Genomic DNA, 16,223 nt, shown 5'->3' on the forward strand with positions numbered 1-16,223 from the left:
TGTGTTTAGGTGCAATAAGGGCCACATTTAATCCTTAGTGGCAGGAAGACTTTTGGCTAACATTTGAAATTTCTCTGTGAGCAGCAGTGCACACATACAATTACAAACATCAGGAATGTCATGGCAGAAATGTCAGGGCAGAGACCGAAATGTGTGTACACCGAGTCCACAGTATAGGTGACTCTGAATGGAGTAGATACCGCATGTCACTTTGTTGGCTCACGGTGTCACTCACGGGATGCAGGACTCGCAGAATAGCAGTGTACAGGATTGTTCGTTTCAGAAATCCAGAAACTGCACCAGATGGACATACTTGTCACTTGAATTACCGCTACTATAGCTTTTGTAATAACCTTTTATAAAACCCTGTATGAATGAGTGCCATCTTGGGCTGTTCCTCCACTGAGCCAATGGAGTGATTCTACGATAACCCTTAAGTTCCAAATTCATTCCTCTAAATTTACCCATTACTCTGTTATTGATTTGTGCAGTGTCTTCTTTAAAGTCTCCCTCCATCCTGTTGGCAAATAATATAGCCTATATCAATTTGCTAGCTATAGTGCAGGTGTGGGCAACTTTGACGATGGAGAGGGCCATTATGTTTCCACACTCACTCCCTAGGGCCATATATTACTGTCGTAGCAAAATAGCCAATCTACTAGCTCAAAACGCGTTGCAGTTGAGCTTGTAGATCGCTATTTTTGAATTGGAATCCTGAAAATTTACATTTTTATGTAATTTCAAATGCCTTTAATTATACTTTTATACTAATTTTTATAATAATTATACTATTTTTTGAAAATAATTTGGGGACCCCCTAAAATAATTTGGCGACCCCCCGAGGGGTCGCGACCCACGGGTTGAGAACCCCTGCTGTAGACCTCCCTGGTGGTATAATTGAGGGAGGGGGTGCTGAAAATGTATACACTTCTATAGCAGTGTTGTTTCTGGCAGCAAATTTTGATTTTAGATTTAGTCGTAGTATCTTGAATAATTTTCATTTAGTTTTAGTCACATTTTAGTCACCTGGAATGTCTTAGTGTTAGTCTAGTTTTAGTTGACTAAATATCATAAGATTTTAGTCGACTAAATCTACAGTTGATTTAGTCGACTAAAATGTATTTTGGCGGGCCTTGATGCCGTCGTAATGGCTGTTTTTACACTTGCTGAACATAGCCGATCTAGAAGCTCACAACGTGTCGCGCTGCAACGCGTTGTGAACTTGTAAAGGTCTCTGTATCTGTCAGTCCTTTTATGCCCATATATGGAGATCCATAATTATATCATCAGTATATAAAGATATATACCTACCCATATACTGTATGGGCATGCCCCTTTTGTGCCCAAATATGGAGCTGACTGATTTGTTTTTGAGGGGCACTAGCCCCTCCTTTCGTCCTGTCCCGTCACCTCTCACATTTTGCCATTGACAATGAAAGGAGAAATTATGGAGTCATATGTGCCAGAAATATGACGTAAATTTGTGGCAACACAAACATTAAATGCCATTGACAATGAAAGGACATTTTACGTCATATGTATAGACGAGCAAATCGGCTAATCAATCACATAAATTCAGTTGTCATCTGACATACTGATGGTGAAAAGATGAGTTGTATCATGTATCACATTGTATCATGGTTAACACTTTAAGGGCCCGGGGTTATTTAATCGATTAATATAATAAATAAAATCACACCCGTGTGAACTGAGTGGTGTAAGGTTTTATATAGCATGATCAGCTGTGGTCTGACGTAATGTCTGACGTAATGAAATCACACCCGGGTGAACTGAGTGACTACTTTCCTAGATCTAGGCTATTGAATGAAATAGCACCCGGATGTGATTTCACAACTGGCTTTTTTTGTGCAGAAAAAATGAGCATGGTTGCTACGGTCATCCAGTTCACCCGGGTGTGATTTAATTACGTCAGAAATTATTTTGAACATAGCAACCATGCTAATTTTTTCTGCACACAAAAGCCAGTTGTAGGAGTGGTTTACACCACTCAAAAAAATATTTATAGCGCCCAGAGCACTTTTACCGACGAAGCGGATGTTGTGTGGAATGTGTGTGTAGCAGCTAACAATAGCCACAAAACTCTCGAGGCGATCGACAACAACGGGAGGTAAGATAAAATCTAACAAGACTATAGCGACTGGACAGCGAGGGCCCGTCAAACACATATTCTTTTCTTAGAATTGGACGGGATGATTTAGATCGCGAGTTATTAACGTTTTAAGATTTTCGTTCTCGTCGGCTAAACAGGCAAGGGAACATTTTCGATGACGTGTCACTGTTGTGCAACACCAAGGATTGCGCAACAAGCGCTGCCAGGCTGTAGAGCGATGCGACCGGTTTTGATATCACTAACTTGATGGAGATGAATCAATCTCCGTCTCGGGCACATGACCATACTAGTAAGTACCATGACTGAAGTCTACGTCATGGGCCCCGAACCTGTTAATTAAAAGATAATAACATAACATAAGTTGACAAATTAATTCATGAGGAAGTATATTCATTTATTATTGGATGATGGACGACGACAAGAGCGCCCCTCACTTCACACGGGTGTGATTTCTTTACTAACAAACTTTGAACATGACATTTTCTTTCACCTAAAAGTAGGCTACTGGTTTTAGCACACTAGCACACTGGTCAAAAGCCAAAGTAATTACATTGGCACTCTGAACTCTCAATGACCCCAATCAACCAGTGTCGCGCACCTGAAGTAGCCACGAAATGGATTTATACACAGAACTTTCTGTGCACTGTGGTGGAGAAAATATACTATTTGACAAAAAAAATCTATTTTGGATGCAAACTCTAAGGGGGATGGCAACGGCCACCCCCCTGTGAGCTCAAATGTAACCCTCTGGCAGGGGAGTGGGACCAGGCAGGCACTGGTATTGGTCTTGTGATAGATTTGGACAGAATCTACTCATCTCTAGCAGGTGATAGAGGAGCAAGGGAGGAAGGGAAACAATGAATGCACAAATACTAAATGTGAGAATCACATGTGTGACAGAACAACATGAGAACACAAACAAAAACTAGAAAAAATGCACTCCTCGGAGTATAGATCTACTCCAGGCCGGACTTTATACCCAGTGTCTGACTCTGTCTGGCTCTGTCATGATCTACAAGCTCACAATGCGTCGCAAATTCGCAATGCATTGTGAGCTTGTATTTTTTCTGAATGCTCACCCAAGAACCTTAGAGTCAATCTTTCATAATGGTTCTATATGCTCTTTTCTTTTTGATCATTGTATATGAAGCAGTTAACTGAAGAGCCTCTGAGCCTGTGTATGAAATATGCTTGCAAATAAACATGCCTCGCCTACTCTTGTTGTAGCTCGATCTTCCTCCACATCTCTGAACTTCGATACCATGATGTGCAACTTGAATCCTTCTCATCGATTCGCATAAAAACGGATCATCCAAACCGTCACCTAATGAAAAGCGATCTGGGCAAATTAACGAGAAGCTGAAATCTGATGTTAGCGCTGCGTTGAGTTAGCATAATGTGACTCCCTGTCGGTGTCACCCTGCACCCTGGATTGCAAGTAGGCAATTTTTAACAAATTTTACACTAGCTCAGCAAAGATGTGAGAACAGTTAATGTGTGCGTGTGCGCACACTTGTGTACACTACGTATATACCTGCGTGTCTGTAAGGGGGTGGGGGAGTAAGCATTACACGTCAGCAAGCATTATGTGTATTTCCCTACAGATGGAGGGAGGCTACAGCACAGACCCGGGTCTGTAACAGATGAAGATGGATTAGGGGCTCTTTCTGAGCGTCTTAGGGAAGCAGAAACAGGCTGGCATGCACAGTGGAGACACATTACTCCAGCCCTGCCAAGGTCCCTAGATGAAAGGTTCAGCGCTTTTGTTGGCTGGTTATCAAGAACAAGACACAGCAGTTTCCTCCCCTCTCTCCTGTCTCTTCTATGTCTTTCCTCTCTCTCTCTCTCTCCCTCTCTCTCTCTCTCTCTCATGGAAAGGCTGGCTGCTCGCTGACTCAGCTGAAGAGTTCTTCGTCCTCTCTTGTTTGATGACTCCTCTTGTCACAAGGTTTCGGACATTGTGTTTGTTGGGACGATTTGTGTGTGGGCGCGTGTGCGTGTGTGTACACAAGTTTGTTTGCACGTTTGTGTGAGTCTTCATGTGTGTGTGTGTGTGTGTGTGTGTGTGTGTGTGTGTGAGTGTGTGGTATAGTAATTAGCAATGAATTTACAATTTACAATTAAGGCATTTAGCAGACGCTCTTAAGCCAGAGTGACTTACAGTAAGCAGGAACAACGCATGGTAATTATCAAATACATAAAAACAAATTGTCATCAAGAATGATATATGTAAGCTAAGAACCTAACTTCGTCTAACAGTGGAATATCAATAGAATAGTGCTCACGGGTCAGGCTGACCAAATAAGGAGGAGGCAGACACGGAGAGCTCAGTTTAACCACACAGTGGTGGTGTATTTAGTGAAGTTGTGGAGAATGTATGTAGAATATTAAAGCAGGATAAACTAACTCATTCTATTAAACAACAAAAAGGATAACTGAAAGAAGTATTGGAGATCAAACGGTCCATGTCATGATGGCCCATTTCCGAGTCAATGGGCGCTCATTAGACACGTTGGGTTTATGGACGCACGGGTATTGGGCTCATTAAATAACAGCTCCGTAGGGCCGAATGAGCGTCCATTGATTGACATGAAAATAGACAATTCACAGACTGGCGTATGCCACCCTTTAGGAATGGCTGTGTTTCGGAATGGCGGTGTTTCGGAATGGCGGTGTTTCTGGATGGCGGTGTTTCGGAATGGAGGTCTGTCCCCTATCTATATAATGATACTATGCGTTTACACTATAGAATCTACATAAAACTCAACTCAACTTATGTAATTTTTTATCTAAATTACATAAGTTGAGTTGAGCCTTTCCATACGCCTGTAAGGTCGTCGAGGCTAGGGCAAGTGCTACGACAAGTGCTACAATTAAAACAGGACAACAAAAGAGCAATATAACATTAACCAGAACAGGGATAAAACAAGAACAACTTCCAAGACTCAGTTTGTTTTTTTATACGTAAAGGAAAAGCATTCCAAAGCGATCACTGCAAATGCATGGTCACTTTTTGCAGTGGATGCAGTAACTCTGTGTTGTGCTTGTGTGTGTGTGCTGTGTACATACGTACGTACGTACGTGCGTGCGTGCGTGCGTGCGTGCGTGCGTGCGTGCGTGCGTGCGTGCGTGCGTGCGTTCGTTCGTGCGTCTCAACTCAGTTCTCACAGGGATCAGTCAGTTTGGCAGGTCATTAGCCCAGCCTGGGGCCCAAAGGTCATGGAAAGGTCAACTTCATATCAGACTATTGCTGGTTCTTCTGAACAACCAATCTGCTGCTCTCCTGTTTTCCCTTCATTCCTCCTGTGAAGGTTAGACAGCCGGTGACGGTGTCTGTGTTTGTGACAGGAGGTCATGGGTTCAAGTCCCTAGCTGCAGTGACCGTTTGGCACGCTCATGCACAATTGCAATAGAGATGGCTTTCAGTTGGTGGAAAGTAACTAAGTACATTTACTTAAGGACAATTTCGAGGTATTTGTACTTTGAGTATTTGCCTGACGACTGAAACGTTGCTAAATAAATCTAAACTCAAGTGAAGACAGTGTGCGGGATTCATTTTTCTCTACTACTTTGAGTATTTAAAATATTGTACTTTTACTCCACTACATTTATTTGAAACCTTTAGTTACTAGTTACTTTCTAGATCTTGATTGTTATTACAAAACACTCATTAGCCACAAGCTCACAATGAGACGCTCAAAAGATTTTTATACATTTGAAAAGGTGAAACGGAACAATTCTGCATAATGAGTACTTTTACTTGTACTCAAGTACATTTTAATGTCAATGCTTTTGTAAAAAACGCATTTTAATGCTAGTAATCAGCAGGAATCATTATAACAATGTTGGGATATTACAATTTACAATTTACAATAACAATTTAGGCATTTAGCAGACGCTCTTAATCCAGAGCGATTTACATTAGGCAGGAACAAAAGTATGGGAATACATCACATATATAAAATGCATTTATCAAGAAACATGCGTAAGCTAAGAACGTAACTAGAACATATCTATATAATGACACTATACATATTAACTATACATATATACTATACTATGCTATACATATGTAGGCTACTATGATGTGCTATGACTATATACAATGCAATTATTGTGCTGTCTACATGACATGCTATAAGTCTGTTTCAAATGCTATCTAAGTCTAAAAAGTGCTATCTAAGGGGGTAGGATAAGTGCTATGGGCCATAACCTGCGGGCCGCATAAAGTGATGGTGAGGGCCGCATGTGGCCCCCGGGCCGCCAGTTGCCCATGTATGTCCTCTGTCCTACAGGTTTATAGGGCAGTTTCAAGTTGTGAAAGCATACCACTAAATTACCAAAGCAGGGATGTAAGTGGACAGTAGATGTTAAATCACCTGTGTGAACTGAGCGGTGCAACTATACAGTTATTGACATTGTTATAGTTACTAGGCATGTAACGATTCACTCACGGGCCGGTGAGCCCCCCTGCGTCCAAAAACGGTTGAGAAATGACTGAGTTACCATGTGGGGGTCCCCAGAACATCCACCCCATATTGTAGTGTACTGTGTGCCACTTTACTCTGTGCTGTACTCTACTGGCCACTGTAGGTGTTGCAGCTGTCCGTGCTCAGACATACAGACACAGACATACATATACATACAGTACATACATGCATAATGTAGTTATGAATTATGATATCAAATTCATGAAAATCCTAACATTAAGAATATCACCACTGTCTCGCAGAAACCTATATCCAAAACCCTTACTTTTCAGGAATTGGAAGAAACACACACTTAAACACACATTCAAATGGTTGTAAAATAGCCATTTGCATCGAGTAGCGATGCAACGCGTTGTGAGCTTGTAGATCGGGTATTATCGCTATCATTATACTCGACAGCCGACACTGTCATACAACAAAGTATGCATACAACATACAAATATGACATATGGAGATATGAGGTTTGTACACGACAGCTATACAAACCTCAGCAGAAGATACTGTGTATTCGTATCGCATTGCATTGAGGAGTAGCCACCTTCCTGTGCCCTTTGTGTTACACAGTTTATGATTCTGATGTTATTTATTAATCCACGTTTTATCTTCACTGTAAGTGTTCAGTAGTCAGCAACATTTTCTCTTTGTGTCTCTGAGAAGCAGACCTCATTATCATGTGGGGTCAGAACAGGAGAGAAAAACACTCCTGGTCTCTTTTTAAATCTTTTAAACAAACGGGAAATGTTCTTGTTATTGTGAACTGGTATAATCATTTGATGGTAACATCCGCCTGATTGGTTTTTTATTCAATTTGCTGCCATTATATCCTAGTAGCACATTGCTAATGACTCAGCACTGATTCTGATCATGAATAATTGTTTCTGCCACCTTGTCACAGTGGTAATTTACAACATAAAGAACAAATGCATGCTAAATCTATTTTGTATATCATTGCTGTCGGGCACAAAACTTGTATCTCCAAATTTCAACTTTTCATGTCTTTTTATGTTTTATTAAATACCTTAATGCCCAACTTTGTCATACTATTGTCACACAAAAGTAGCAAAAATAGCCGCTCCCAACTTCTATTTTTGCTATTTTTAAAAGATTAAGTGAAAGTAACAGTTGTTAAAGGGGAAAACCACCCATTTTCAACATTTTACTATGTCATATACCTTAGAGCTGTTGTGTGATAATAATAAAAAGTCCCCCCATTCTGTGTTTCCTAGAACTGTAATTATGAAAAAAATCATTAACATGGTGAAACACATCTTGATGACATCATCAAGACCATCCACCATTTTTTCAGACCTCCAGTTCTAGGAAACACAGAATGGGGGGACTTTTTTAATTATTTCCACACAACAGCTCTAAGGTATATTAATGACATAGTAAAATGTTGAAAATGAGTGGAATGCCCCTTTAAGTGTGTCTGTGGGTTTTTATATGGAACCAAATATTAACAAGAGCGTATGACTAAATACTAACTACATTGGACATCAATTGTAACACAGGTTCTTTTTTTTGTCCATTTCCTGAAAAGTGACATTTTTGGACATGGCAGGTTTCCACCCAACAACCCCAATGTGCTTTCTGAAACTTTTGTATGAACAACATTACAGCCAAGCAGAGAACTAAACACACTAAACACCAACCAACTTTTAAATGGTCAAATTGTAATACAAATCTTGACGAGTCACTCTATCATTACTCAATTGGACGGTGTAAGGTGGTTTGAGCAGACTTTACCTCGTCATGACGGCTCCGATCAAACATGTTTGACCATTGAACCTTAGGCCTACCTAGGTTACTCTAGTTTTAGCCAACCAAAAATAAACACTATAGAACTAAAACATAATTGCCTCTTCTTCAACAAAGATGGCGAAAGCAAACATTCTTTGTTTTGTACTTATACATACAAATGTATGGTACAAAACACTGATGTCCTTCAACCAGAAACCTAATCACATGTTTTGGGGGTTTGACCCGAAATGTACCCGATTTTGTTTTCTTCGTACAGCCAAATTGTGTCCCTTATTTGAAGCTCTGGGAGTTGGCAACCCTAGGGACAACTCTACTCACGATCATATCAAACATATGATTGCAGTCAAGTCAAGACTGAAGTTCCATCACGCAAACGTCAACAACCATTAGGTTGTGCTCTCTCAAGCCGCAGCAGTGCCATGTTCCATCTCTCCCCTTCTACATGTGTTTGTGACTGCAAGTTCAGTTGATGTTTACAATTAACTTAATAGCACGGGTGTGATATAACATATACAGAATCAGCTTTGTCACAGTTTGCAGAAGTTTTTGTGCATAGTTTGTGCATAGTTCCGTCATATTGTTATTGCCATAGACAAAACCAGTAATCACATAAAACCTTGGTGTACTCAACATGTCCGGGTTCACAATGGGGGCTCTATGGGCTGGCAAGTAGACTAGAAGATGAAGGGGGAAAGGGGGAAAAACAAAAAGATGATGTACACATAGCCTACCTGAAATAAAGGTGTGAGCATAGCAGCAGATATATACTGTGCAATACTATGGAGACAAAAAGGAGACTCTTTGTGTCTCCATAGGAAACCACCGCTGGTCATAGGAATGCGACAGAAACTAAAAAATATCCATGAATTAAATTGGTCTCCATGGGGTGAGTAATCGATAGAAAAAAAAATCACACCCGTGTTGCCACAAATTTACGTCATATTTGGCGGACATTTGACCTAACTTCTCCTTTCATTGGCAATGGCAAATTTGAGACGGGTGGACAAAAGCTGTGAGCGGTGCCTTTGATGAGTTGCACCTGTTCGCTGGGACCTCAGTGCTGCTGCACCGACGTACGATGATGATGTCTGATGATGATGATGTATTGACCCTCATGACGTCACAGGGGGCGGAATAATACATTTTGGACACCCAAACACAGGCTCAAACGTTGGAGAAGTTGGAACCGCTCAAGAATCTACCCGTTTCTGCGTCTTGTCACTTCCAGTGTGCAGAAGGCGCTCGTGTCTCTTCAGAGCATCCAACCGACTGAAACTCTTGTCACATTGTTGGCAGCGGAAAGGTCTTTCTCCAACGTGGACGCTGCAGTGTTTCCTCATATTACCCAAGTCACGGAAACTTTTGTCACAGTGTTGACACTGGAAAGGTTTTTCCCCAGTGTGGATACGCAAGTGTCTCTTCAGAGTATCTAACACACTGAAACTTCTGTCACACTGTTGACAATGGAAGGGTTTTTCTCCGGTGTGGATACGCTGGTGTGTCTTCAGAGCGTCTAGCCGTCTGAAACTTTTGTCACATTGTTGACAATGGAAGGGTTTTTCTCCAGTGTGCATACGCTGGTGTGTCTTTAGAGCATCTAAACGACTGAAGGTCTTGTCACATTGTTGACAGTGGAAGGGTTTTTCTCCGGAGTGGATACGCTGGTGTGTCGTCAGGTGACCCGGCCGACTGAAACTCTTGTCACATTGTTTACAGTGGAAGGGTTTTTCTCTATTGTGGACACGCCGGCGTGACTTTGGATAATCTAAGCGATTGAAACTCTTGTAAGCCAGCCGGTGTGTCTTTACTTTTCCAATGTGGATACGCTGGTGTGTCTCAACATTGCACAACTCACTGAAACGCTTTTCAGACACAGGTTTTTCTCCAGTATGCATGTGCTGGTGTCTCTTCAAAGTACCTAAGTCACCAAAACTTTTGTCGCATTGGAAATGCTTTTCTATAGTATGGATATGTTGGTGACCCTTCAGAGTACCTAACTCCCTGAAACTCTTGTCACATTGTTGGCACTGGAAAGGTTTTCCCCCAGTGTCGACGCGCTGGTGTGTCTTCGGGTGATCTAATCGCCTGAAAATCTTGTCACACTGTTTACAGATGTGGATTTTCTTTTCCGTGTAAGTCAACTGCTGTGTCTTTGCATCTCCTGGTTGAGGTAAAGTATTGGTGAACTGCTGACCAATGTGGGATGTAGATTCATCTGTGTCTCCTTGTTTCGGGGTGGTTAAATGGCTGGTTCTTTGCTGACAGGCTGCTGAGGGGATATGTCCATTCCTCAGCATTTGGCAGTAGAAGTCGTTGTGGCTCCTCTGCACGTGTTCATGGAGTAACAATTTAGACGTAGAGATGTGTGGACACTCAGAACAGGAGACCTGAGTCTGTGAAGATTCGGATATCACTCCTTCCAGGAGTTGCAGTCCATCGTCAAAGATGTTGGTATACATGGCCTGTGATGAGGACTGACTGTATGTCTGCTGGGTGAGAAGGTGTGTCCTATTCTCTGGCTTTCTCTATCTCAACTTTTCTCTGTAAAGCACTTGTGTGGAACTAAGTGGAGATTTAACGGCATTGTCATATCTTATATGCTGACCAGAGCTTGGTCTGATGTCATACACAACACAAAACCGTTGCCCTGCATTTGACGACAATTTGCGCAGGCACCATTGCAGTTAGTGCATGCGTGTCCCGAACTAACTGCGAGCCTAGTTATCTACATTAGAGTGAGACCAATACCAGATTTTTGGGTGACCCGATGAACTAGACCACTGATTTTTTTACCAATATTTTGTTAACAAACAGGAAAGGGAAGGCTGGAGCTCTCTGCTGGAACTGTTCCCCTCGTTAACCCAACGCCGGATAAGCGGTTTAAGATGGATGGAATAAATAATAATCTTTTAAACTAATTTGTCAAACTAATTTGACTAACTTTTCTATTTGAGAACATTTAACATAAGCAAACAATTAATGATAGCAAAATGTAGTTAATTTAACCAACTGCCTGCCAAAGACGTCTTTGACGTCTTTTTTCCCAATGTCGATTCCTGCCGTTGATGTCTTTTACGTGTTTTGGGTTTTGTATTGATTCAGAATAGCCTCTCTTTTATCTACCGTATAGTAGCTTCCCCGTCACTAGGCAACGCTCGCTTCCGCTGTGGTCCGTCATTGAAATGTTTCCCCGCCGTCCACTTACATTATAAGCAGCATGACGCTGTGGTACGTCATTGAAATGTTTCCCTGGCGTCCACTTCCATTATAAGCAGCATGACACTGTGGTCCATCATTGAAATGTTTCCCCACCGTCCACTTCCATTATAAGCAGCATGACGCTGTGGTCCGTCATTGAAATGTTTCCCCGCGGTCCACTTCCATTATAAGCAGCATGCCGCTGTGGTCCGTCATTGAAATGTTTCCCTACGGTCCACTTCCATTATAAGCAGCATGACGCTGTGGTCCGTCATTGAAATGTTTCCCCGCGGTCCACTTCCATTATAAGCAGCACGATCTTTGGCCGAGTTTCTCTCGGAATTGAGGCTCAGATTGAGGTGATTGAACAGAACGTGGATTTTGATTTTGCTTCCTGTTGTGGAAGTGAATTTGGGAGTTTTCAAAAATAAAAGACGCCGCAAAAAGGCATATCTAATCTACAACCTTTGAAAATGTAATGACATGCCCACATTGCTACTCCTCCTACACTACACCATGTCGATTTTTGATAATTCCATACCTTTTGACTGTGGCTCCCAAATGTAGAGGGAGGGGCCTAATTTCACATACAAATGCCTAAAATCGTGAACAAAATGTCACATGTTCAGGGTCCTCTACTCAACACAGCTTCGAAAGTAACTTCAATCCACCACAATGCATCACAATGTGAAAATGTAATGTTGCAGAAACAACCAATCCCATCAACATGGTCTCATGAATCATGTGAAAATGTAATTAGCTCCAGAATTAGTGGGATATCTGGGCCTATAAAAAAATCACACCCATTCACAATTGGCGCGCCCACTTGTCTGTTCTCACATTTTATCCTTAAGTCCTATTATCCTCAAGTCCTCAAGGCTAATCCTCAAGGCTAATCACTTGTGGCGTCCTCAATTTTCTCTTCAACTGGAATTTCAGTTAATGGTCCATAGATTGTGTGTAGAACGTTTCACGCAAGTTGCTAAAAAATCAGGGCAGAAAATCAGATATAAGCATTTTTCAAACTGCTCAAAATGGTGGAACATCTGAGGGCGGAGCTAACTGATCAAAGTGACACATGTGTTCCCCATGAGTTAAGGAACAAGTGGAAACAAGTGCCATGACTTTTGGACAAACGAGGCATGAGTTATGCCTGTTCAAAAAAAAGAATGCCATAGCGCCCCCCTTTGACCTATTGGAGTAAGACTGCTTTCAGTGCTATTTGGCATGACCCTCTACCATACTGTACAGGTCCAAAAGCGTATAACGCTGCATGTATGTATTAGGGACAAAAGAAGAATTTTCACAAACCAGCAATTTTCATTGGCTCATAAAAACTTAATTTTTTCACTTAAAATAAATGTACTATGACTTCTTGTCCGTATAGGTCCAAAGTTCACGTGTAGAAGTTTTCGTGCATTTTGATCAAAGATCCTGGGAGGAGATACATTTTAACTGTTTTTCATATCATTCAAAATGGCGGGTGATCTAAAGGTCAGAGGTCAAAAGTCAAAACACGAAAGTTGTTCGGCATGAGGAGACACATATGTGGATCAAAGTGTCATTGCCGACGGTCAAACGGTTCATGAGGTATGCACGTTCAAAGTTTGCATTTTCAATTGAGTGCTATAGCGCCACCATTTGGCCAATCGTCATGGGCTTCTACCATGTTGACAAGTTTCGTGAAAACCGACTGCACGGTTCAGCCAGAACAGCTATTTTTGGCGGAAGAAGAAGGAGAAGAAAAATAAACACAAAAACAATAAGTAACCAAAGTCACTTCGTGACTTCTTGGTCCCTTAAAAAAGAACAAAAATATCAAATATCCAAACATACCACATACATAACTTTAATTGTTTTCTTCTTATTCTGATATTTTATTCTCAATAACCCACCATCTCCCAGACACTCCTCGGTCAGAGTTCATAGTTTGAATGAATGTAGAATTATGTGCAGGATGTAATTTGCATACAGATGTGAGGGGACTTCATTTAACTGACTATGTTTTTTGAATATTTAATTTTAGAAAGAGAAATCGACTCCACTTATGCCAGTGTGCCAGTGATCACCCTCGCTTCTGCCAATGTTGTCCCCCACCCCGTGCCTAAGGTCGCCACCCCGTGCCTAAGGTCGCCTGCCCCTTCAATACACGCTCGAAACACCAGTCATTTGAATATCAAGTATTAAACTGCACATGCACAGTGAAAAGAAAAGAAGAAAAAAATAACTACATAGATAGGTTATACAATTACATAATTCTGAGATCATGGAAGTAAAAAGATAGACAGAAATGCCATGATGTTGAAGAATTTATTTTAATAGAGACACAGATTTGCATCAGTAAAGCACAACCATATTTGATGTATCTTTACTATGGAGACCCAGTACAAGTCAGTCAGTACTCGAAAACAGGCAATCCAGTCATTAGTAACTGACTGTACGAGATTTACAAACAGAAGGCAAAGCAAGAGAACATGTATTGTCATTCCATTTACCGGCAGGTGAATGTCTCCCCCCCTGTTCCACACAGTTTTCACCTCCATAAGAATTGTTTGGCTCATTTGGCGCATTCCACATGGTGAAGCTCACTTTGGAGCCATCTGACCACAACCATCTACCCTCCCAGTGAAGGTCACTCAGCCCGATCCAGGTGGCTCCCTCTCTTGGGTCATAGTTCTTGATCAGGGTTCGGACAAAGTTGTTCTCACCAGCGCTGTGGACGGACACCAGGTTGGCACCTTGAGACACGCAGTTCCACTCTGCTTTAGCCCAGACCATCTGTGTAGAGACGTACGTGTAGCAGTGGCCGTTGAAGCCGAACCAGGACATCGGACAGCGGTATCCACGCTGTAGCTTCACCTCAGCCGAGGCAGCAGTCTCCAGGGTGTCTAGTGGCAGGGCATCAGCCTCCAGGGTGTCTAGTGGCAGGGCATCAGCCTCCAGGGTGTCTAGTGGCAGGGCAGCAGTCTCCAGGGTGTCTAGTGGCAGGGCAGCAGCCTCCAGGGTGTCTAGTGGCAGGGCAGCAGCCTCCAGGGTGTCTAGTGGCAGGGCAGCAGCCTCCAGGGTGTCTAGTGGCAGGGCAGCAGCCTCCAGGGTGTCTAGTGGCAGGGCATCAGCCTCCAGGGTGTCTAGTGGCAGGATGTCATCCTGTAGGTTGACCTCAGCCGAGGGACTGGCGTGCACGGCGCCTAGTGCCAGCAGGCCCAGAATCAGGAACATGTCAGCGTGAGGTTGTCTCTCTCTCTCAGTGGAGCTTGAATTGGAGTCTTCTCTGTTGATGTCTGTATCTTGCAGACGTTAGACTGCTTGTATTTATATCTGCTCCACGGAGGGTGACTGCGCTCTACACAGCTGATGTAATGTTGATTGGTCGTAATGCTGTTGGCACATCATCAGTAGTAAAGGTAAGATGAAGAGATTAAGAAGTGCCAACAGGAGACATGAAATAACAGGGAAAAATACAATTACGATAAAGACAATAAGGATGTAAAAATAGGTGAGATAAATAACAGATAAAAATGTGGCAGCATAACAGCATAAATAAAGCTATATTGTAACTGATAAAATGATACATCAAAAGCGTTGACAAGCATAATACATTCAGATTTAGCTAACCTGGGACTCTTGAGCAAGCAGTTCCACAGCTGAGGAGCCCTGACAGTGAAAGCCTTGGATTTGGGAACAGTGAAGCGGCCTCTCCCTTAATTCTTCTGTCTCACTGGAGAGTCCAGACATGAAAGGCTTGAGACATTATCAGTAAAATTAATTTAGGCTGCAATGTGATGAATGAATGACCAGAAAAGAAATATCCATGCAGTTCCTAGGAGAACGTATGTTTAAGTGGTAAAACCAAAAACCAACAACTTGTGTGATTGTTGTCGATATCTCCAGTTCTACTGGGGACTGGGAAGGACAAACTTCAGAGTCAGACAGGACAAAATTCAGAGGGTTTTGGGGTCATTGTTTCTTCTCATGCCAATAAAGCCCTTTTAATTGAATTGAATCTTCTTTCTACCCCACCCCACAATAACTGTCTGTCTGTCTCGTGCGTGCGTGTGTCACGTGCGTGCGTGCGTGTGTCACGTGCGTGCGTGCGTGTGTCACATGCGTGCGTGCATGCGTGTCTAGTCTTTACCCTCTTGTAGCACGATGGACGACTGCCCTCCAAGCCACAAACCACATGTAACCGCATATGTTACTGTATTGCTTATTAAACTGTTGCTGAATCAATTCGAGCTATTCATTATTTATAGATAAATCATCTGATGTGAACGTCTTACAGGTAGTTCAGTGACCCTGGAGTCACTTTGTGGTCAACCCACTACGGTACACAGGGTTATTATGGGTTATTATGACAAATATTAATACGAGAGAGAAATATAAGATTTGACCCTTAAACTAATGAAGGCTACGGTTTCCCAGAAGTTATCAGCGATTTGATTTGAATAATTGGCAGTGTCAACCACTGGCCGTGGATACATGGATTATGATGATAAACATACTTTATATGAGACAAAGATAAGATATGATTAGCCTCGATACCCAGGCTTTCATTTCGTCTGCGCGGAAAATGAAAGCCTGGTTTTCCCATGGGCTGCACTGGCCTAAACGTGGGAGTCAACCCTTCCGCGTAGGCGTCGCTT

General features: G+C 42.2%; 2 protein-coding genes across 2 annotated transcripts in view; both read right to left on the reverse strand.

Annotated features, from left to right (window-relative positions):
* large2 (LARGE xylosyl- and glucuronyltransferase 2) overlaps nucleotides 1-16,223 on the reverse strand; it is a 367,952-nt gene that overhangs the window by 171,656 nt on the left and 180,073 nt on the right. The window lies entirely within an intron of this gene.
* Nucleotides 10,594-14,799, reverse strand: LOC306920641 (uncharacterized protein; the record flags this gene model as incomplete). The annotated part of the gene is made up of 2 exons (XM_079497450.1): nucleotides 10,594-10,706; nucleotides 14,076-14,799. 2 exons carry the CDS (start codon nucleotides 14,797-14,799, stop codon nucleotides 10,594-10,596), a joined length of 837 nt encoding a protein of 278 aa, XP_079353576.1.

The sequence above is a fragment of the Electrona antarctica genome, assembly GCF_951216825.1.
Source record: "Electrona antarctica genome assembly, chromosome: 3".
NCBI classification, from domain to species: domain Eukaryota; kingdom Metazoa; phylum Chordata; class Actinopteri; order Myctophiformes; family Myctophidae; genus Electrona; species Electrona antarctica.